The sequence below is a fragment of the Canis lupus genome, chromosome 4 (assembly GCF_003254725.2).
Source record: "Canis lupus dingo isolate Sandy chromosome 4, ASM325472v2, whole genome shotgun sequence".
Classification (NCBI taxonomy): domain Eukaryota; kingdom Metazoa; phylum Chordata; class Mammalia; order Carnivora; family Canidae; genus Canis; species Canis lupus.
The window spans coordinates 70,061,854-70,084,717 of NC_064246.1; the positions used below are offsets into that span (position 1 = coordinate 70,061,854).

General features: G+C 39.8%; 1 protein-coding gene across 5 annotated transcripts in view; it reads left to right on the top strand.

Annotated features, from left to right (window-relative positions):
- Window positions 1-21,806, top strand: part of DAB2 (DAB adaptor protein 2) — a 51,057-nt gene extending 29,251 nt beyond the window's left edge. For 2 of the 5 annotated variants that reach the window (XM_025436219.3, XM_035714913.2), the window contains exons 3-15: window positions 511-650; window positions 1,807-1,905; window positions 3,551-3,682; window positions 4,213-4,293; window positions 4,711-4,737; window positions 4,985-5,038; window positions 5,449-5,511; window positions 10,455-11,108; window positions 12,096-12,258; window positions 16,291-16,923; window positions 17,472-17,581; window positions 18,386-18,456; window positions 20,049-21,806. In XM_025436219.3, the coding sequence (XP_025292004.1) occupies window positions 511-650; window positions 1,807-1,905; window positions 3,551-3,682; window positions 4,213-4,293; window positions 4,711-4,737; window positions 4,985-5,038; window positions 5,449-5,511; window positions 10,455-11,108; window positions 12,096-12,258; window positions 16,291-16,923; window positions 17,472-17,581; window positions 18,386-18,451 (2,222 nt within the window). In that variant the 3' untranslated portion in view covers window positions 18,452-18,456; window positions 20,049-21,806. The remainder of the gene's footprint in view (window positions 1-510; window positions 651-1,806; window positions 1,906-3,550; window positions 3,683-4,212; window positions 4,294-4,710; window positions 4,738-4,984; window positions 5,039-5,448; window positions 5,512-10,454; window positions 11,109-12,095; window positions 12,259-16,290; window positions 16,924-17,471; window positions 17,582-18,385; window positions 18,457-20,048) is intronic. The other 3 variants (XM_035714916.2, XM_049109306.1, XM_025436220.3) reach the window with 3 other exon arrangements.
- Window positions 21,807-22,864: the final 1,058 nt, after the last annotated feature.

Genomic DNA, 22,864 nt, shown 5'->3' on the forward strand with positions numbered 1-22,864 from the left:
TGCAGAATGAGACAACTTCAGTCTTTTTAAGAAAAGAAAAAAAAAAGTTATAAAGATGAGATAATTATCTTAATGATTTTCAAAGGAATTTATTCATAATTTCTTCTGCCTTAATGACAGTTCGAAATGCTAGTAAGTAGTGCAGTAGCTTATTTTTCTTTAATTAAAAAAGCATTATCCTCTTTATTTTCTTTTGAAAATATTTTTTTTAATTATGATGAAGAATATCCCCAGATCTCACCTCCCACGGTACCCTAAGTTTTCCATAATTCAGTCCATTTTGTACTTTAAGAGTTCATTTTTCTCTCCACCCCAGTGTTACAGATTACAATTTTACTGAAAGGAAGTAAGAATAAAGACAGAGTATTGTATATTTGAGCAATTGTAATAAAACAAATATTTCTACTACTCAGATTTGGAGACTCTGGAACATATTTGGTCATACCTGGGGATGATATTTAAAGACCTTTATAAATCTTTTATCCTATATTTCTTTTTTTTGTTCCTCAGGCTCTGAAAAGACAGATGAGTATCTTTTGGCCAGATTCAAAGGTGATGGTGTAAAATACAAGGCCAAGCTAATTGGCATTGATGACGTGCCCGATGCAAGAGGGGATAAAATGAGCCAAGATTCTATGATGAAGCTAAAGGTAAGAAGGGAAAGCATGCTTTGTCTCCATCTCAAGCAAATATCCAGCAGAGAGAATTATATTAGAAGTTTGTGTTTACCTATATCTCAATTATTTGAAAGGAAAACATTTCTTTTTTTTTAATTTTTTTAAAATTTTTATTTATTTATGATAGTCACACAGAGAGAGAGAGAGAGGCAGAGACACAGGCAGAGGGAGAAGCAGGCTCCATGCACTGGCAGCCCCATGTGGGACTCGATCCCGGGTCTCCAGGATCGCGCCCTGGGCCAAAGGCAGGCGCCAAACCGCTGCGCCACCCAGGGATCCCAGGAAAACATTTCTAATCACATAATTGATCCAGTGGTGCCTCATTTTCTGAGGAGTCTTAAGTTTGCTTGCTTATTGTGAATGCAAACAGGGTTCAGTCTAATAGGTCTGAATTCTAGGGACCTGACTTAATCTCATACTTCAGGACAGTAGATGCCTTTTCCTTTGGGTAGATCAAGTTTTAGATCCTGGAAGTACTCAGGTGAAATTCAGGTCTCTATTTGGAGCCTGTAGCTCTTTAGCGTTAGCCCTGTGGGTTGTTTTTTTTTGTTTTTTTTTTTTTTCTTTTTTAAGATTTTATTTGTTTATTCATGAGACACAGAGAGAGAGAGAGAGAGGCAGAGACACAAGCAGAGACACAAGCAGAGGGAGAAGCAGGCTCCATGCAGGGAGCCCAACATGGGACTTGATCCCGGGTCTCCAGGATCACGCCCTAGGCGGTAGACAGCACTAAACAGCTGAGCCACTCGGGCTGCCCCCTTCTGGGTTTTTAAATTTTTAAATTCTAGCACTGTCGCTATGTGAAATTAATTAAATAAATAATAATTGTTAAATAAGGCCAGACCTCGAAGGAGCATCTTTGAAGATCTAATCCAGTCTTCTTGTCTTTACCAATGACCATTCTGAGGCCAAGAGAATTAGAATGACTTGTCCAAGGTCACATAACTAACACAGGATGTCCTGGCTCATTGTCCTCTCTTTCATTCCACCCATCTATTATGAAAGGTGCCTGATTCTTTTGTAGACGGTAAACCAATCTGAAAATAGAGCTGTCTTTTAAATGTTTTAGCATCAAGAGCATCGTAGGGTAGTTTTAACTGGATTTTTCTTGTTTCCCCAATACCATCAGGGAATGGCAGCAGCTGGTCGGTCTCAGGGACAGCACAAACAGAGGATTTGGGTCAACATTTCTCTTTCTGGGATAAAAATAATTGATGAGAAAACTGGGGTAAGAATTCACTTTCACTAACACCTTTCTGACTGCCTGAGTCTGACAATGTGACTTAAATCTCAGCTCCCTGTTTTCCTTTTCAAAAATCTGTAGGGGAAAAAAAAAATATATATATATATATATATATATATAAGAGTATATATTACTTCTCCAGAAATAACAGGCAGAAAACTGATAGGGTAGGAAGTGGGGAGTCAAGATAATTATTTTGAAATTTATTTTCTGTAAGGGATGTGAACCTCCAGTCTATAAACACAGATGTGCTGTAAATATCACTTTAGTATTTTTTGGACCCCAGGTACACAGAACTAGATTAACCCTCAGCCCTGGCCTGTGACGCTGTCATAGATCTATGCCTGGCTTTCGTTTTAATATATTGACTACATGCAAACTTACAGGCCAACCTGAAGCTAAAATATTACCTGTAACACATTTACCTTTTCTTTCTTCTCTCTTTCCCCTTTCTCTTCAGATGTATCCTTGCTTTGTGTATGTGTGTGTGTGGTTGCTGTTATTCTACTGCATAGGAACAGCCATGCTTATTTTGCTTATTTTTTTGTGAACTTATCAAACGATGATCATACCTCAGGTTCTCTGGGACTTTATTTTCTCTACCCAACATAACATCATAAGATTCATTTACTTAAAATGTTGTTTGTAGCTCATTTCCATTGCTATAAAATACTCTGTTGTATCAAGGTATTGTGGGGAGACCGCCAGTTATTATCCATCCTTCCCTAGAGATGTCCATTATCTATCATGCAAAATCCACTGGAACCCTGACACCTGCTCGCTTACCCTGCTGGTCCTCATGTACTGCTGTTTCCATTCTCCTTCATCTCTCAAGTCGATTTTCCCAAGCCCATCAGAGAGTGGAAGCAGGTTTCCCTCAAGCATTCTCGTTTCCCAAATCTTCTAAAATACCCAGCATGAACTTTGCAGTGGCACAAGACATTTGGAAACAAAAACCAAGACACATTATGACCACCTACGAATATCGCTGAAGAGTTGAGCCCTGCTATGTGCTTGAAAGGATTAAGAGAAAAGGAAGCAGGAGGATAGAGGGGAAGGCACTACTAAACCAACAAACCATGTAACTCCTCGATACTGATGTGAGCATGGGAAATACTTGATGCCGGCATTTGATGACTTCCAGGATATTCTGGGGATAATTGTTCCAATGGTACTTAGGATGATTTTTCTGGCCACTCAGAGCCGTTGTCAAAGGATCCCTGTGAATGCTGTTCTAGCTTAGTTATGCTGTTCACCTGGGTTTGTCTTTTAGTTGGGAAAGTTGACCCACTTGAATGGTTTAGTAGTAAAACATCTCATCTTTGCTTTAGAAATTCTTGGTCTCATAATCCTCAATCCTTTCTTGCCGTGTGGCATCACATCTTGGGGATGAAGCCAATCAAGTATCAATATTCTAAGAAGTGTTTTTCCCATTTTTGTTTTCTATTCTTGTTCTTTTTGAAGTCCTTACTAACAAGGATAAATGTAGCTCTGGCCTTAAACCAGAGGCAAAGATTTCTTCCTTCAAAGATTTTGGCTTTTCAGAAATGCCTGGGTAGCTGATGCTTTGTTGTGTTACATTGTAGATTCTAGTTGTATCAATAAATCTTTTTTTAACTTTCTTTTTCAGGTAATAGAGCATGAACATCCAGTAAATAAGATTTCCTTCATTGCCCGTGATGTGACGGACAACCGGGCATTTGGTTATGTGTGTGGAGGAGAAGGCCAGCATCAGTTTTTTGCCATAAAAACAGGGCAACAGGTAAGCCCCAAACCTTGACAAATTTCTGGAGGAGGGCTTTGTCCTCAGTTGAGCATAGAGTGTCTGTCCTTCAACTAGAGATCTTGCTAGAGACAGTTGGATATGGGAGGACTAAGCAGTGATTCAGAGGATGACCATCTTCATTGGCCTTAGGATAAGACCTTGTCATTGGTCATTGAGGACCATGTCATTGAGGCCCATGTCATATATGGATAAGAATTGTTAGAATGGACTTTCTCATAAGGTCAATGTTGATTTTAGAACAATAATGGATTATTCCCCAAAATCCTGAAGGGACTTGGAAAGTTACTATAGTCCTTCTTGTTTTGTTTAAATACTTCTTTATTCTGCTGCCCTTTACATATCTGGCAGTGAGGATGGGGGTAGTGGTGATCCCCCATAAACCAGGGGAGGATAGTAAGAGGCTTTAAGAGAAAGGAAAAAAAGAAAACAGTACTAATCAGAACTGATGGGGGAGGCAAAAAGAAAATAATAAGATTAAAATACTCATAAAGATGTTCTTGCTTCAGGCTGAGCCATTAGTCATCGATCTTAAAGACCTCTTTCAAGTTATCTATAACGTAAAGAAAAAGGAAGAAGAAAAGAAAAAGGCAAGTACTACCCACTAGTGACTCTATTAAACTTAAGACTATATTCAGGACCATGTTTGAACTTTATGTAAACATATGGCCTATCTGGAGAGTTGACTTCTTTGTGGCTCGCCAAAGAATAGACAGTTTAGAAATGTATTGTCTCTTCTTCCAAGTAGAGCCATGGATGGATGTTATAGTTAGACATTTCTGATTTTCAGTCCCTGACTCTTGTCTTTTCTCCCCACAAACTTCACATTGGTTCCAAAGACAGTACAGGATAACCAAGTTTAAGTGCAGAAACTGTATTCAAAAATTGAAATCTAGTATTGATATGAAAAGAGCAGGGGAATATAGGGCTAGAAATTATATATATATATATATATATCCCTTTAAGTGTAGTTACTAAGATCATTGAATTTGTGTCTTTCTTTTTAGATGGAAGAAGCCAACAAAGCAGTAGAGGTAAAACTTCATCTTTACTTCTTGTGAATTGTACATGTGTTGTATATAAGTCCTTGTTTGCTACCTGTCCAGGCATGCTCCTGTCCTAGCTTATGACTATGTGTCCATGATCCCTCTGGCCATAGAAGATGTGTATTTGAATTATCAGTGCCAGAATCATAACTTCTTAGCAAGCTAATACACTAGGAAATTAAATTCTATAAGAAAACTCACCAATTAAACCCCTAAATATTTGCCATCTTTTCAGAATGGGAGTGAGACCCTACTGACCCTTGATGACCAAGCTAACAAACTGAAATTGGTATGTATGTGATTTTTTTATGATTCTTATGATTGTTATTTAACAGAACATGGGTTTACTTCCTATAGATGTTGCTAATACCAAATCTGCATTGAATCTGTATGGAAGTCCAGTTACGAGAACAATTTCCCTAAACATTAATATAACAAAGATTAAAAGTAATCTTTTTAGTAAACACATCTGAATCTAATCCACAAATTTTTTTAAGAGTGTGGACTAGATGGATTTGTTTGGGGACATGTCTACACTTCCAGACATAAATAGCCTAATATCAAACCTATGTTAGTTAAACGAAAATCAAATTATGACAACAGATTTTCCTAAACTTTAGTTTAGGAAACAATTACAACAATATACAAAGTAAAAAATTTTGTAGACACATCTGAATCTAATCCAAATACTTTTTTAAGGGTGTTGACCAGATGGATTTGTTTGGGGACATGTCTACACCTCCTGACCTAAATAGTCCAACAGTAAGTGCCTGTTTTTAAATTTGCAATGTAATGAAAATGACATCTATAATTCAAATTGGCAATTAACCAGAAATCTTGAGCATCTTGTTGAAACTTGGAAGGTAACTGCTGATTTTTCCACATAAAATTTTACTGGCTACTAGAACAAAATTGCATCTTAAGTTACCATGGGAACCTATCTGCACTAATTCAGATATATTAATTTTGCTTGGAGGTTAGATCTGAGCAGTAGGACAGGCAATGAAATCCTTCTTGGTCTTACTTAGACTCAGAAAAAAAGCTGAATAATAATCCTTGGCATAAGTTCCACTTGAAGGAAGTGTTTGCTAGATGATTAATTGTAAAACCACCTGGCCTCTTCAATATTTTTCTATTCTTTCTAGTGTGACTTAACAGCCTAAGCTTGGTGTGAAGTAAGACTTAAATAAAATGCTCAGTTATGTTTAACCAAGGGCTGTCCTTGTTTTAAAAAGTTGCTCATTCTTTGAAGGACACTATAGTGTATCAAGTCTTCTAAATATTGATCTGTAACAACCCTCTGAGAATGAGCAGTATTTTCCTTTATGGATAAGGAAATGGTGATTCAGAAAAAAACTCACTCAGCCAAGAAAGAGATCCTGATTCAGAGCTTAAGCACAAGTCTCAGACCTTCCAAAACAGGCCTCAAGTTAAACTACCCATGTAATTTTAAATGACTTCTTATAACTATTTTTTTTTTAGCAGTTTCTTGAGTACCTGACATTCACAAGGCACAGAAAGAAGTGAGCTGTACAATGTCAATGACATCATGGAGTTTACTGTCAAGCAGGCAGAGCTTGCTTAAAACTAATCACAAAGCCCATTAATTGATGTTAATTACATGATATTTGTCTAGTTTAGAAGTTCATATAATGCCTCGAACTAAATGAGTTTCTGGACTTGAACATAAAAGATGAGAAGGCAATAACCAGACAAAAAGAGCATCAGTCTAGAATTATGAGAAGAATGTCTGTCTAGGAGTCTCTTATATCAGGGAATTATCAAGAAAGTCTACTTGGCCAAGAAGGTCATAGGAATTAAAGCAGCAGCAGGATAAAGGACTGGGTAAGTCTCACTTGCCAGAATATTGCAGAGACTGGCAGCCCATGAACTTTCACATAACATGCTCAGGCCTGATGAGGTGGGAAGGAGCAGAGGCTGCATACTCTCTTCTCTGTCCCCAACTCTATGAGATTCATGATGCAAAACAGCATTTCAGAGGCTCTAAAAAAGCCTGCAATAGAAAAGAAGCCTGTTCAGTGTTCTTTTCAGTGGTGAGTCCTAACTCACTTGTATGTGGAACCTTTTATTCTTCATAACATTTGTTACCATCCTAAGGATAAACTTTTAAAATACAAGATTAGATGATCCTGAAATGTCCATGCTAGCCCTGAAGTCCTTTTGATTCCTAGACAGCTTTGCCCCCTCCTCTATGGTAGCACCCTTCCCAAAGTGAATTGATTATCTAAATGACCTACTTTCCAAGTATAACTGACATTCAAACATGTATCTTAAAAGAGATCAAAACACTCAAAGTAGAATTCCAGTAGGATAGGCAGGAAAGCACTAACTATTCCATCTGCTTCTGTAGACTTGTAGTAAGTTCTGAAAAAGGAAATGAAAAACAACATGAGTATTCCTTAATCTTAGTTATATTAGACCTAATGCATTCTAAGAATTTTTGGTTTATAGAAATTACAGAAAGTTTTAAACTAATAATAAATTAAAGTAATAAATACCATCATTGGGCAGCCAAGGTGGCTCAGCAGCTCAGCGCCGCCTTCAGCCCAGGTCCTAATCCTGGAGACCCATGATCAAGTTCCACATCAGGCTCCCTGCATGGAGCCTGCTTCTCCCTCTGCCTGTGTCTCTGCCTCTCTGTGTGTGTGTGTCTCTCATGAATAAATAAATTAAATCTTTAAAAATAAATAAATAAATAAATAAATAAATATCATCAAAGTAGATGGTATCTGAAAAGTGAGAGCATGTTAATGGCACTCATTGTGTGCTGGTTGGATTTTGCCCACATTTGTACATATTGACTCCATATTCATAGGCCACAAAATGGACTTATTTCTACTTGATAAAACTAGAATGTTTAAAAATATTCATAACCTTAAAGTGGTTGCTCTGGAAGAGATGAAGAGAGGAAGAAACCTAAATTACCTGGACTTTATTAGTGGTTCCCTGACCCATCTGCCCCTCCCCCAGCATTTAAACAGAATAGTTTTATGCATTTTATGCGTTTCAAATAAAACTCATGTTGCAAACGAAGTGGCATCTCTTAGAACATAATTTTTATTGGAAAATAATTGAATAATATCCTTCCATACTGCCACTCAAAAGAAAAAGAAGAAAGAAAACAAAAACAAAAGACATTTCTCAAACTTTAAAAATGGCCATTTGAAAGCACAGTTATTATGAGAAGAACATAAGGTATGACCCTCCTCGCCCCTGCCCCCCACCCCGAAGGCTGTTAAGTCTGATACAGGGATGGGATCAGAGCACAAACCACAGTATCATGCGTACATAAGATGCCATGGGTGAGCACAGGTGATGCTGAAGTAGAAAGGTGAATGGGAAAAGGCTTTGTAAGGAATTTGAACTTGACTTGGGTCTTTGAAGTGTGTAGGAAAGTAGAGAGTAGTTAGGCTAAAGATCAACTATTTTAAGTGATTTTGAAAGGCTGGCTAATGAGGCTTATTTTAGGATAGGGGATAGAAGGAAGCCACTGGAAGCTTTGAGCAGGAAAGTCCAGGATTCAGCGCTGGAGTAGTTGGGAGAGATCAGCTACCTGGAGAAAGCTAGGTTGTGGAACTTAGAATGTAAGACCTCACCTTCATGCAGATACCTCTCTGGTTGCCTACTTCCTCCTCTTACTGGAGCTCCTTAAGAGCAGGGGTCACATTTCATGTTCATGTTATCAGTGCTTGTCTCTCAGGTGCTCAGGTGATGGCCAAGTGGATGGAATGTTGACAATCCAACAAAGATTTAATGAAGTTCTAACCTAGGGGGTGGATGAGGAGTCCTACATTGTTCCATTGTAGTCTGTGAACTAGACTCTTAATCCTGGATTAACAACAAACCCAACCTGAGGAGAGCCTTATACATTTTACTTATAGGGTGACTATTCAGAAGTCTAACATTGTGGCTCCTGTTTGGTGTCCTAAGAACTTCTTCTGAAGTATTTGAAAAGGAGAACTCTACCAGCTGTGAACACCCAACTGTTCTAACCCAGAGGTGGCTCATCATAAATGAATAAATATTAAAATCACAAGCTTTTGTAATACATTTTGTCCTATCTTTTGATTGTTAAAGATCCCTACATTAAGAGATCTTCCAATCCATTTCTTTGATTCAAAAAAAAAATTTTTTTTTAATTACAAGCTCTTTCTTCTGACAAATTCTTCTGGTTATAAAGAGAAAAACTGGCTTTTAAAAATTGCTTTTATACCTAACAGTAAAGGAAGCTAAAGATAGAATACCAATTAGGCCTGATTTAGGACCTAAACATTCAAATACTTTGTTTTTTTAAAGCCAAGGAGACCTATTCTGGCTCCTTTCTACTCACTAGTTTGAAAATTTCCTATTCCCTTGAGGTTGTTTTTGTCCCAGTGCTCAAAAAATATTTAGTAAGCCTCTCGGAGTAATGCTAGACCTTAACTTCCAGCTCAGCTAGGCATTTTTAATTTGTGTATATTCTTCTGTGGCTAACATAGGTGAGTAGTTAATGGATTAAATTCAGTCAGAAGGAAGGTGTGTCAGTTTGACAGCCCTGCCCCGGCGTAGGCCCAAATTATTTATGTCACTGACCTGAATAAAGACATGTCATATTTTTCAAATTTTCTGTTTTTATATTGAGAGGGATATCTTATCTAACAACTGAGAATGGAAGTAATTAAGATCGAGAGGGAATAGACTTTGTAGAGTTAAGTATTTGGTATGTTTTTTAAATTGACTCTAAACCTACCTCTCCACCTTATATATGAATTAAAGATTACATTGTACATAAATATTAAATCTAAATTGAAGATTAGCTGAATTTATCCACCCAACGGATGAGATTACTGTCACAACACAGGCAACTGTAAGGTGCATTATGAAAACATGCACAAATACAAGAGGTTAATGTGATATGTTAGAATTTATCAGTGTTTTGAGTATCACTTTCTTCTTTCTCGAAGGACACAGACAAAGGGTTGTGTCCCGAAGAGACTAGGATGATGGGAATGAGAGATCCAACTTGACTAGCACCTTGAAAAATATCATTAACTATTTAAAGGGGCATACCTGACCGGCCGTGTGATGTTATGGGGAAAATCTGTTTTTGTCCCTTGGTGGAAAGAGCAATTATAGGGACATATGTTTGACCTTAAACTTTGTTACAACCAGAACTATAAAATATTAGCCAATGAATTCACTCATTTAAAAAGATGCTGTTACATCGATTCTGAGGCTACAGTGTGCATCAGGTGGGAGGCTGGGTTAGGCTTCTGAGGTCTTTTCTTACTTTTAAGCTCAGTATGCTTAGATAATTGCTTAGAGTGACATGCCATTGATCCCCTTTAAGTCTTGCAAAAGCAGCAATGGGAACAGCGACAATTGTGAATGCCGCCAGTCGGCCAGGGTGAGCAGACACATGACAAAAGCAAACAGTACAGTTTCACTTAATGAAGGGCCAACAAAGTTGAGACCTAAATAAAAGGGCAATGGGCCGGGGAGGGTCAGGGGTCACCTATTCAGCTGCTAGTAAAGAAATATACTCAGGGAGGTGATGGGAGGAGGTAACGGTCAACCGGTCTGTCAGGACCAAACTTTAATGGGAATTTTGATAATCCTGATCATCTTATGTAGCTTTCTCATTTGAAGTCACAACATGGACTAACACTTTCTTTTTTCTTTTTTTTTCTTCCCAAATGTGATAGGAAAGCAAAGATATCCTGTTAGTGGATCTAAACTCTGAAATCGACACCAATCAGAATCCTTTAAGAGAAAATCCATTCTTAACAAATGGCATTACCTCCTGCTCTCTTCCTCGACCAAAGCCTCAGGCATCTTTCTTGCCTGAAAATGCCTTTTCTGCCAATCTCAACTTCTTTCCCACCCCTAATCCTGATCCTTTCCGTGACGATCCTTTTGCACAGCCAGACCAATCGACACCCTCTTCGTTTGATTCTCTCAAATCTTCAGATCAGAAGAAAGAGAATTTGAGTAGCTTGTCTACTCCACTGAGTAACGGGCCCCTGAATGGGGATGTTGATTACTTTGGTCAGCAGTTTGACCAAATCTCTCACCGGACTGGCAAACAGGAAGCTCAGGCAGGCCCATGGCCCTTTGCAAGTACGCAAACACAGCCAACAGTGAGAACTCAAAATGGGGTATCTGAAAGAGAACAGAACGGCTTCCATATCAAATCCTCCCCGAACCCTTTTGTGGGAAGCCCTCCCAAAGGACTGTCCGTACTGAATGGCGTAAAGCAGGACTTGGAAAGCTCTGTCCAGTCCTCACCACATGACTCCATAGCAATTATCCCACCACCACAAAGTTCCAAACCGGGAAGAGGCAGAAGGACTGCTAAGGTGAATTGTCTTCTCCACATATCCATTGGCAGAATGCATGTTCGGTACCAAAGGGTGGTGTGATGCAAGCTCTTTTTCCTGCTGCTATTGTAGTTTCCTGTGTGGCTGTGACATAGAAGGTGGGATAAGGCACATCTTCCTCCAGGAATACCTTCCTCTGATTGCCACCCTTTCTAAGCTTCTCACTCAGCAGTGTTTTCACACCCTGCTTTCCGTTTGCATGTCTTGTCACTTATTATTAACTAAACACAAGTTTTTCCATTTTTAATGCTGCTATGCTTCTATAACTCTGGTAAGTTTGATCGTCATGTTCTGGAAGGGGAGGGCAGGGATTCTTTGTTATGCCTCGTGGACCTTCCCCACACTAACGCACGCCCCACACACCCCTCATATTGCGTTAAGGGCCAAGGCGGTGGAGGGAAATTCTTGAGTTTGCCTCCTCTATTCACCGTTGACTGAATAATCCATTGCTTTAAAAGACATTTATATATTTACTATTACCAGTTCATTCAAAAGCAATTTAAAATGTGGTTTCTGGGAATATATTTTTAAAAAACTCATGCAGGCTGGCCTAATAATTAGACTATAGTATTATCTTTAGGCAGACTCATTTAAACCCAGTAGAAGAATAAAAAATATGTAGGTTACCTATTTATTTAAAGTTGTCCTTACTTTCCCAGCTTCAAGCTTTTATCTGACAAAGAGACCAGACGGATACAAAGGCGTAAATGAGTAAAATAGATTTCACCTTGAGAGTCGTCTTTACATCAGTTACCAAGAACCAGTATCTGTGCATTGCAGGGATCTGTCTTTCTGGGGGTGGAGGAAAGGAGAGGGGAGCTTTGGCTTTTTGTAGTAGTTTACCAGTGAGAGGAAAAGGTTTTTCTTTTTGTGGTTCCTAAATTTGAGGTACAGGATAGGAGACAGAATGAAACTGTCTTTCACTATTACTGAGTAACTCTTGGGTCTCCCTCTCTGCCCTGTCAGTCTCCAGCAAAAGACTTGCTTGCATCAGACATCTTTACCCCTCCTGTCTCAGAACCTCCAGGCCAGACATCACCTACAGGACAATCTGCAACCCTACAGACCAACCCTCTGGATCTCTTCAAAACAAGTGCTTCCACCCCAGTGGGGCCCCTTGCGGGTCTAGGTAGGTGCTTAGAGATTGAGTTAGATTTGCCTCTGTTGCTTGCACTCATAAGATTACAATGCACAGGAGGAAGGTACTTCATATCCATACGGGTTCCAGGGACATCAAGACCTGAGCATCCCAAGGAGGCTTTCTCCCACTTTGACTTTCGTAGACCTCCCTCACCCTCATTTGGTTACTTTTGACTCACAACTGAAATTTGGCCCCTGTAGTTGGCATGTGGGAAGAAAACCATTTTTGATATTGCGCTTACCTGAGCCAACTGGCAATGGCTTACAGAAGACAACTGTAAGGGATTCTGAAGCTCAGACCAGCTTCCTTGGAGAACCGAGGCAGAGCTGAGAGCCTCATCTATCATCTGTATTGGAAAAAACTGGTGACATGCACGTCTGCTGTGTAAGTTGCCATTACTAGATCGAAGATCTATCCCCTATTAAACTGATACGCTTCTTGGACAGGATATCCTGTCCTATCCCAGAAAGGGATATAAGTTAAGTCCCAAGCAAGCGTAAGTCATATGATCAAAGTCTTGGGCTCTCAGCCCAGCTCTGTTGCTAGGCATACAAGGGGTTTGAGACAGGCGTATATCCCGATCAGTCTCTGAATACTTAAGCCTTAGCTGCTCCTTGCCAATATTTTGGCTGAGTGTTTTATTAGAGTTAAAAGACAAATGCTAGAAACCTGAAGTCAAAAAGAACAGGGAGATACGGGAAGAGATGGGATTTGACCAGATGCCTAGGATGTGCCGGTGCTCATTCATCAATGCGTCTAGCTCACATGAGCCACTGAGCCACTCTGTAGCAGGACACTGGGGAAGGCCACTTGGCTGAGGACTGGCCCCGCTGGTGTTTGCCCACAGCCTCCAGTGCTTTTCTGCCTCCGTGGTACAATCTTCAGAAACCCCGACAATAGTCCTTGCTGTCCTGCTGAGGATTCTGTTTGTTGTTTTGCTTCTTGGCACTTCTACAAGCTCCAGACACGCTCTGTCTTGGGCGGGGTGGGGGGGGGGGGAGCTATGGATGAAGAGGGACTCTCTCCCTCACTTTGTAAAATTTGACCAGAGCTCTTGGTTTTCTCTGTCTCCTGCGGAGTCAATCATCAGGACCCTATTTTTTTGTTTCCCTTGCTGCTTTCCGGCAAAGGAAAATAGTTTCACTTTGTCATCTTAAATCGGTTTAATCTTATCTGGAGCATGGCGGCAGGAGGAGGTTGTTACCCAACTGTTGAGTGGCCAAAATCAATGCAGGCGTGGGAATCCAACTTGTTCTTGCATTTATACCATCAAGAGTGTCCCGAAACGCTTCACGTCTCTTGTGAGGCTTCCCCATTTTCCTGCCCCTGCAAGTGGAGCTGGTTGGTGCTTTTCCTTGCAGAAGGCTTGAGAGTTTGTATGCACTGCCTGCGACTAGATCACATCACAGAGCTTGACAGTCTAATATCAATGCCCCGAAGAATTTTTACAGCCAATATTTAACAAGTCAGCTCAAAAATACAGCTGGACCCTATAACTGTTAATTTATTCAGACGAAGTGAAGCTTTTTGGCTAGGTGCCCCTGTTGAGGCCTTGGAGTATACAACTGCAGAATACTGATGATTCTTCCAAGTTTGGACATGGGACTCAAACTGAGCTCTACAGTATAGCCCCTGTCCACTAGCAGGGATCCTCCGCCAAACCATGGAAGGTTGTAGGTCTCGCTTCCGTTAGACCCAGCTGGGGGGGGGACTGTCTCTTCTGGAGAACTGGGGGTGGGGAGACAGCATTGTAGAAAGCTGAGGCTTCAGCTTTGATAGCTACCCCGTGTTTTAATCTAGCGTCAGGAGGTAATAAAATTAACGTCTCATACCCACTCTTTCCCTTTCCTTACCTCTTGCCTCCACTTTCTCCAGCAGGGCCTTAAATATCTTGGAAACACAATGCATGGAATCCATCAGATGGGAATGAAGGCTGGCATAAGCATATGCTGAGAAACCTTGAATTCCCAGCAGATATCACATTTTTCTCTTTAACCACCACCACTCCCACCAGTACCATCTATGACTAAAGCCATACATCTTCCTAAGGGAAAGCAAGTCACCCAGCGTGAAAAATGATAAAAATTCTACCCAATCTGTACATCTAGTTTGGTGTAAATTATTGAGTGACTTTGGCTTTGGTTAACAAAATTTAAATAGTTTTGTTGTAACGTCCTAGCAATAGCTTCACTCAAACCCAGGCCACTTTTAGAAGCCACTGTTGTGGAATGTGAGAGGACTTCTCCCTTGATTAGTTGTGAAACAATGTGCATACCCTTTAGTATAAATTAAGTCTAATTTCTGTACCTATGAAATTACTATTTGAATTAATTTCCGTTAAAAAAATAGTCCTATATATTGATGCCAAGGAGGCAGAACAGGAGACCAGGGTACTGGATTTGCAGCTGGTATCCCTGAGTTTTAGTTGTCACAGACTGTGAGCTTCCCAATTTTAATAATTCATTTCTGGTACCCAGCTCCCTAACCTCAAAAATAATCATGTTAATTTAGTAAGATGACCTTTTCTGAAACCTACCACTGTTTGTGAGCACACCATGCATCATGGCCAGATGGCTAGCATTCATGCTCATACAGTGGAGTCAAGTAACATCAATTTCCAATACTAAGAAAATTTAAGATAAAGTATCTTGCTACATCAGCCCCTGAACATCACTTTCAAAATATTTCTCACTCTGGAAACAAAAACATTCCTAACCCAAGTTAGAAGTTTGGAGGCCTTTTCCTAGTTCAGTTAGAAAACTTTCATAACTAAAGAATGCTCTTACTCTAAAGCTCAAAGCAAGCAGATTTTGAGAGCAGGGCATCATTCATGAATAGGTATGAGGCTGAATTTAGGGGTTTTTTGTTTGTGGTGGCAGTTTAACTGGGTCATTAATATACTTGGGAAGAGACAGAAAAGAAAACGTCCTACATATTAGAACAAGATATAAGGAATGAGCTTCTCAAAAAGAGGTGGGAAACGTTGGAGAAACCCACATTTTTAGTGATTTCTTCAATCCTTAATCGACATGGCAAAGATGCAGGAGATGGAGCCAATCCTGCAAAAAGATTAGATGCTTGGACACAGGCAATTAGTTACTTCAGAAGGTTTGGGGTTTTTTGGGGGGGTTGGGGGCTTTGGAGAGGGGTTTGGGTTTTAGGGTTTTGGGTTGGTTTTTGTTGTTGTTGTTTTGTTTTGTTTTGTTTTTGCTTTGTGTTGTCTTCTCTCCCTCCCTTCCTCTCTTAAGTATCGTGTTCTGACTTCTGGCAAGGTTTAGTGAGTGACACATGGCAGGAAGCACTTTTATTCGAAACAGCTCTCCCAGGATAACCAGCCTTTCCTCCATTTATATGTATAAAAGTCTGAAACTATCTTGGCATCAACCAAATTTTATCATCCTTTTATATAGCTGTGTCAACCTTGGCAGCATTTAAAAGCAAGGAAACTGAAATGGTTTCTTCAGGATGCAAGCATGCTGAGGCCTAATATACATGCGTGATAGCTGGTTTCCATAAGACTCCAGACAGGAGCCAGCTGCCAAATGAAAAGATCAAATCAATGACTCAGAGTACCCAATGGATTATCTTCATTAACTACTTCGCAATCAGTATGGCTTGTTTATTAAATATATTCCCTCAACAAACACGTTCATGCTATTGACAGGCTCTGTCCTAGCTGTTTGAAATGTAGCGGTTTGATAAGCACTCGTTTTTCCATGACTAGGTCCTTATGGAGTGTAGTACCCTTCTAATGAGAAAAGTTTAAAAATCTCTGGTAGAAAAAAAAAGGGCTTCAAATGCAACCAACGTGTGAATACCAGCTATTCTGTATTAGCTAGTTTATCTTTAGAATGATTTAGTTTCTCGAGACCTTTTCTTCCATGTCAGCCTTAAGGCTTCAGGATGGTGTTTGCTATGTAGATGCCTGGTAAATGCCCCTCAGAGAGTCATACTTTCTGAAACTCAAGAATCCTCTTCAAGCTTGTGTCCTGATAAATTGCTTTCCCCTGCTTCCTTCAGGTGGTATCCCGGTTGGCCCCCCTCAGGCAGGCCCCTGGAACCCAACGTCTTTAGTCTTCAATCAGTCCACTTCAGTGGTCCCGGGAGCCATGATGAGTGGTCAGCCTTCAGGATTCGGCCAGCCAGTTGTTTTTACCACAAGCCCAGCTGTTCCAGGTTGGAACCAGCCTTCATCCTTTGCAGCCTCAACTTCCCCTCCAGCCCCTGTTGTTTGGGGCCCATCAGCATCTATGGCACCCAATACTTGGTCCTCAACAAGCCCTTTGGGGAACCCTTTCCAGAGCAATATTTTTCCAGCTTCTGCTGTGTCTACCCAGTCCCCTTCTATGCTCTCCTCTCTTCTGGTCGCTCCTCCTCAACCACCTCCCAGAACTGGCCCTCCGAAGGACATCTCCAGTGATGCCTTCACTGCCTTGGACCCACTTGGGGATAAAGAAGTCAAAGAAGTGAAAGAAATGTTTAAGGACTTCCAACTGCGACAGCCACCTGCTGTGCCTGCAAGGAAGGGAGAACAGACTTCCTCTGGGACTTCAAGTGCCTTCTCCAGTTATTTCAACAGCAAGGTTGGCATTCCTCAGGAGAATGCAGACCATGATGACTTTGATGCTAATCAGCTGTTGAAAAAGATCAATGGTGAGCTACTCACTTCTCTGTCTATTGTACCAACGAGTATTTCCACTCTTGTATGGGCCCACAGAGTCCTTAGAAGAACTCTCTCCCACCTGCCAATAGCCTGACTCTTGCTTTCTTTGGTAATCAGTGGTGATGGAGACAACTTGACCATTTCCCTTATGGAGCGAGCTTATTACCTTAGCTGTTTCTAAGGGCTGGCCCAATGCTGCCCTCTTGTGACAATTCCTAAAAGGGCTGCCAAGAGCTATTGAAATTCAGTGGGTTGTGGCGCCTGGAAGGTCGTGCAACAGAGCCTCAGCCACACTCCACGGCCTTAGTGAGGGAATTCTGAATCTCTTTCACTTCAGGTCCATGTGCACAGCCTCCTCTTCTGACGAATTTGCCTGCAACAATCACAGGGAGTCCTAGTATTTGGTGGTGATTTTTGTTCCATGATGTAAATTCCAAAAGTATGGAACTTAATTTCTGAGATAAGCTTGACTGGGGGACTTTTGCCTATATTTGGGAAAAATTTGTCTACTGACTTCTTGGTGTTTCTTGCCTTCTAGAACCACCAAAGCCAGCTCCCAGACAAGGTTCCCTGCCAGTTACCAAATCTGCTGACAACACATTTGAGAACCCTTTCTCTAAAGATTCTTTTAGTTCCTCACAAGCCTCTGTAAGTATCAACTACTAGAAGCTGTTGTTCCAGAGTACATGCCACACAGAGCTACTGTGTCGTGAATTAATCTTGTTTGTATAATAAGTTTTTGGTACTAAAGGATGTTTAGGTTTATCATTGAGAACCATCACAGTGAAAACATCAACTCAAACTGAGGAGAGACTTTTTTTGCAGGGGCTATCATCTTGAGCTTGAGAAATTAGTTTCATATAGAAAATATCATTCGTATCTCACTTTGCCTGGCTCACAAAAGCATTTTGGGAGAAAACTGAGCCAAAATAATACTATATTTAAAAATCTTTCAAAGAGAGGCACCTGGATGGCCCAGTGGTTGAGTGTCTGCCTTTGGCTCAGGTCATGATCCCCGGGTTCTAGGATCAAGTCCCGCATCAGGTTCCCCACAGAGAGGCTGCTTCTTCCTCTGCCTATGTTTCTGCCTCTCTCTTTGTGTGTCTCTCATGAATAAATATATAAAATCTTTTTAAAAAGTCTTTCAAGGATTTAGATTCCCAATTTCCCACCCATGATCTTTTAGCTCATAAAAACAGGTACCTTTCATTTGGGGAAGGCAAACATCATTCATGTGAACCCTGACTTTGATGTAAATAATAAATATGCATCACAAATTGTAAGCAGGAAAACAGAAATCATATAATATCGTAGACCCATATAATATCGGATTTGTCTGTGACTTAAGTGATTTTGAAAGGAATTTGAGAAGTCTTAATTATTAATTATAAGGTTTTTTTTTCCTTCATAACTGTAATTAAACTTATTGACTGGATGGTTTTATCTTCATAGATAAAAGCTTCTCAACCCACATCTTCTGATGTATATAGGGATCCTTTTGGAAATCCTTTTGCCTGACTTCTGTAAGTAGAAGATCCTACTAAGCTTAGGTTTGATAAGGCAGCATGGCCCAGGGGGTGAGGGTGAAATTTTAATTTTAGAATTGATACAAGGTTAAATCTCTGTAACTTAGAAGTAATAGACGGGAATCTATGCTTAACTAATTCAGTAATGACTAAGCTGAGCATTTAAGAATAGAATTATACATGCTACAAAAATAGTAATATCCCCATGGGATATGGATTTCTATCATATCCTATGTTTTTGACATTTCAAAATAACACTTCTCTATGACAATAAGACTCATATAACACATAATAGCTTTCTAATTGTTTGAGGGTTTTTTTTTTTTACCTTCATATTGAAGTGACTGCAAAGCTTCCTAGTAGTTATTTGATTTCTAAAGAAGGTTTGAAATCTGAAGACTTTTTGAAGAACAGGTCCGCTAAACATATGCTGCCTCCCAAATCAAATTATTTCTCTTTGAGTGATCTCAAAAGTAGTCTAAACTAGTCTGAGGATATTGAATGCGAAAGTGGTGACAGTTGCCCATAGCTTCTTCAAAAGCAGCATATGACCAGATGAGTCTGCAGGTGGCTTTCACTAGTATACTTTATCCTAGGTGAGTTATTAGGTGTAACTGTTACCTGAGACTGAGACCATGGGAGGGCTTGGCATGACCTTTTCTTTATCAGCAGTGAGTGGAAGCAGCTTCATTTGATCTTAGAAGATTGAAGTCAGTGGAAGAAGACTTGTCCACATTTTAGAGGAGGAAGGGTCATAGCTGGTAGGGGAGAACAATAAAAAGGATGAAAGGAACCAACCCCCCCCTTTTTTTTTCAGCCTTGCCCCATCCAGGTGGGACTCCTAAACTCTGTCTTGACCCATCTAGAATTTAATTATTTTAAGTAGATAAACATCTTAAATCTGACATGAACAATATATTGACTTTATATGCAATTTGGATTGTTGCCCCTCACTTGACTTCTAGAATTACAATATTTCTTAAAGGGCTTTTCTGTAAAGTCTGCTTCAGAGAACAGGCTGAGATTATTGAAAAGACAAGTTCTTGGGCTCTGCTCTAGCCCTAAGAATTCCCCTCAGATGCTGAGGAAGAGCTCCATGTTTCAGAAAGCCTGCAGTTTCTAATGCTGAGAGAACAGTAAAATATACTGAAGGGCTAGAAGTCTTAACAGAGACTCATTTTCACCTCATCTCCAAGGGAGGTAAATATGGACAGATGGAAAGGAATAAACTGCATCCAGAGTCGAGGAGGACTCTTTGCACTAAACTGAATTGATGAAAGGTCTCCTTGGAGGCCCTTTCTTTCTTAGATCATGAAGGAAAGATTATTTTGGTGAACTTGCTAAACTTACAGTTTGGGATTGGGGGTCGGGGAGCATTATCATGGGAGAAAATAGCTAACATTATTGAACATGGGTGTTAATCACTTTATTACAGGTTCTGTATTTATTTATTATCTTACTAAAGCCTCTCACATGAGCCCTAGGAGATACTATTATTGAGGTTTTAAAATGATGACTTGATATTTAATACATCGATATTTAATCCAAAAGTTATAACCATGGTTTGTTTCTTCTTTGCACTTCTCTAGGAACTTGATATGCTGACTACCCAGAGGAACAAAAAGGTTGGCCTTAGTACTCAAGGACAAAGCTAATAGCCAGACACGTCCTGACCTCTGCTCTTGTTCCAGCTTTGACATATTATCTGTTGCCTTATTTCTTGTTGCCTCTTCCACTTGTAAAATGCCTTTCACTTTTCTGTTCAGATTAAAGCTAAACTGAATCTATGGCTTTAAATAAATTAAGAACCTAAATTCTCTAGCTTAAATGTAAATGAAGTAGTTTCCCCACTTGAACCATTGCCTATTGTGTTCCTAGAACCTTCTAGAACACTCTACTGCGTACCCTCTGGTTAGGAGACGCAGCCACCACAACTCCTCAGATGACACTGTTTTGAATAAATTTTAAAATCCTTACTGTTCAAAGTTGTCTGGGGTTCCGTTTTACAGCATAAAACCTAAAAGTTAAAAGCAGGCATGTTTTTTAATCTTGCTTCATATCCACATTTATAGAGAATTTTTAAAGTAAAATGGAAGCAAGTCCAACTTCTCTTAGACACTTGGGAATCTGACACACTTACAAACCTTTTTAAAAATATAACTTCTCTTCTTGAATATTATTTTCTCTGAAGGGCAAAAAAAAATTTTTTTTCTAATCTCCTGCTAGATCGTGCAAATGAGGGAAAAGCATTACTTGTCTCTCCTCTCTTCTTCCCTCTGATTCTTTTTTCAGTCAGTTTTGTTCCCAGGTTCATATAACATAACTTCCCTTTCACAAGCAACAGAGTTTTATGGGGCCAAAAAAAAAAAAAAAATCTAATGATTCATGGATCTGAAATGTCTCTGCCTTCTCAGTAATTGCTAAACCCCATAACTAAGATTGCAAATGGACACACCCTTTATCCTTTCCATGGAGTAGGAGGCCATCCTCTTGAGCTGAAGTTCCAGAAGAGCAGTTCATGTTGAAGAAAATGAAAGAAAAATTGACCTCATCAATGAAGGACTATACTCTGAAGAGCAACACATCAGAAAGTTCCATGTGATTGTGCCAAACATATTAGGTGCTTATTTGGTCATGCTAGACCTTTATCAAGTAACTGGAAAACTTGCTTGAAGCCACAATCTCACAGTTAGTAGGAGGATAAATGGGTGGGTGGGTGAGAGGAGAGAAGCTGTAGAACGAGCATGTGGTGTTATCATTGAAAATCTAATGTCTGCAGTATTTTTCTCCTTATAACCTTGGAAACTCTCCCAGTTCATTTCCAGTCATATTGTTAGCAGTTCTGAAGGATTTGTTCCTGCCAAAATGAGTTTCATTTTGTTATGTTTATGTTGGGTTTTTAAATGTTGTCTCTTGACCTCTAATACTCAGGTTCTGTGGGTGATAATCAACCATACAATGTTACCTTTCAGTAGAAGAGAATGACTGCTCAGGATCTCAATAAGATGGTGACCTCCTGAACCTTTATTGATTAGCCCCAAGTAGTCCAAGCTAAAGTCCTGTGGTTTTATGTTTAATGGTAATAGCTGATCGTGTATGGCATACTTTCCCATCTGGCTTCCTACTCAGTCATTATAAACACAGACTTAAAATAGTGTTTTATGTGTCCAAATACCTGAATATGCTCACCTGGAGGCAATTATTTCAAGGTAGTTAAATTTTTGGAAGTAGACAAATTTTGAAAATGATGATCAGCCACACAACTGTTTTGTACATACTTATTGTGCACTTTTCTGTATGCAAATAAAGCTATAAATTTACTCATTTCAATAAACTGGAATGGCGAATTTCATGTGTTAGCATCAATTTATTCTTACAGTCGATCCCAACTTTGAGTTGATGTGTTAGAGTCAAGGTATAAGATCTATCGGTCTAAGGTGAGCAAATATTAGTACATTCTGGATTGTCACAAAGATGAAGAGAAGGTGGAAATCTGTGAAATAGGACTATGAGTAAACTATTGTCTGTTATCTTTTTTTTTAATTGTCTGTTATCTTTTAATGCCTTATTCTCCTCTCTCTGAAATACACGTATTCCCTTCCTGGGAGTTTAATGGGAATCCAAGGGATATGACCTGTATCAGAATGACCTCTACTGAAATCTAGTACAAAAATCATTTTGAACCCTTGGGTCATACCTTCTACCCTTTACCTCTCCTTGTTCTTGATTCAGTCATGTTTGACCTCACCAAGAGCTCACAACTATGTGGCCTGATCTGGCCTGGTGGAGGCCATTAGGAGAACTTCTGTGTGAGGTAGGCAGGTCCATGATGAGACATCTTTAGCACAAGGACACTCTTAAATACTCTGCCCTAGTATAAATGTTCAAGGCTCTCTCTCTCTCTCTCTCTCTCTCTTTTTTTTTTTCCAAAAAGACCTAGATCTACTGGGAAGATGACCTCAAGGCAGGCCTTGCTTCAGTACAAAAGTCTTGATCTTAAACTTTTCTAAGGATTAAGACAAACTTGGAAACAGATGGGTGTCATTGATGGGTATTTATGAGTATAGGTTCTTCATTATCACTGCCTTACCTTTCCTCTTAATTGAAACATTTGGTCCCTTTCTGCCAACACTGAGTAGAATATAGAAAAATAGACTCCACACAAAAGCAGCTTCCAGTAAGCCACAGATGTGCTGGAGAAGGCTGCTGATAAGAGCATGTTGCACAAATTATCTGGCTTATCCAGATGCTCTGCAATGTGTCTAACCCACTGACTCAGTGTGCTGTTTCCATGTGACTTAATCTGTAAGATCTTGCCGGAGGTTAACCCTTGCTCATGTGTACAAGGGGAGGACATTCATTTCAATGTAGTAGGAACTACTGTTGGCCAAGCAGGGAGAGGTGC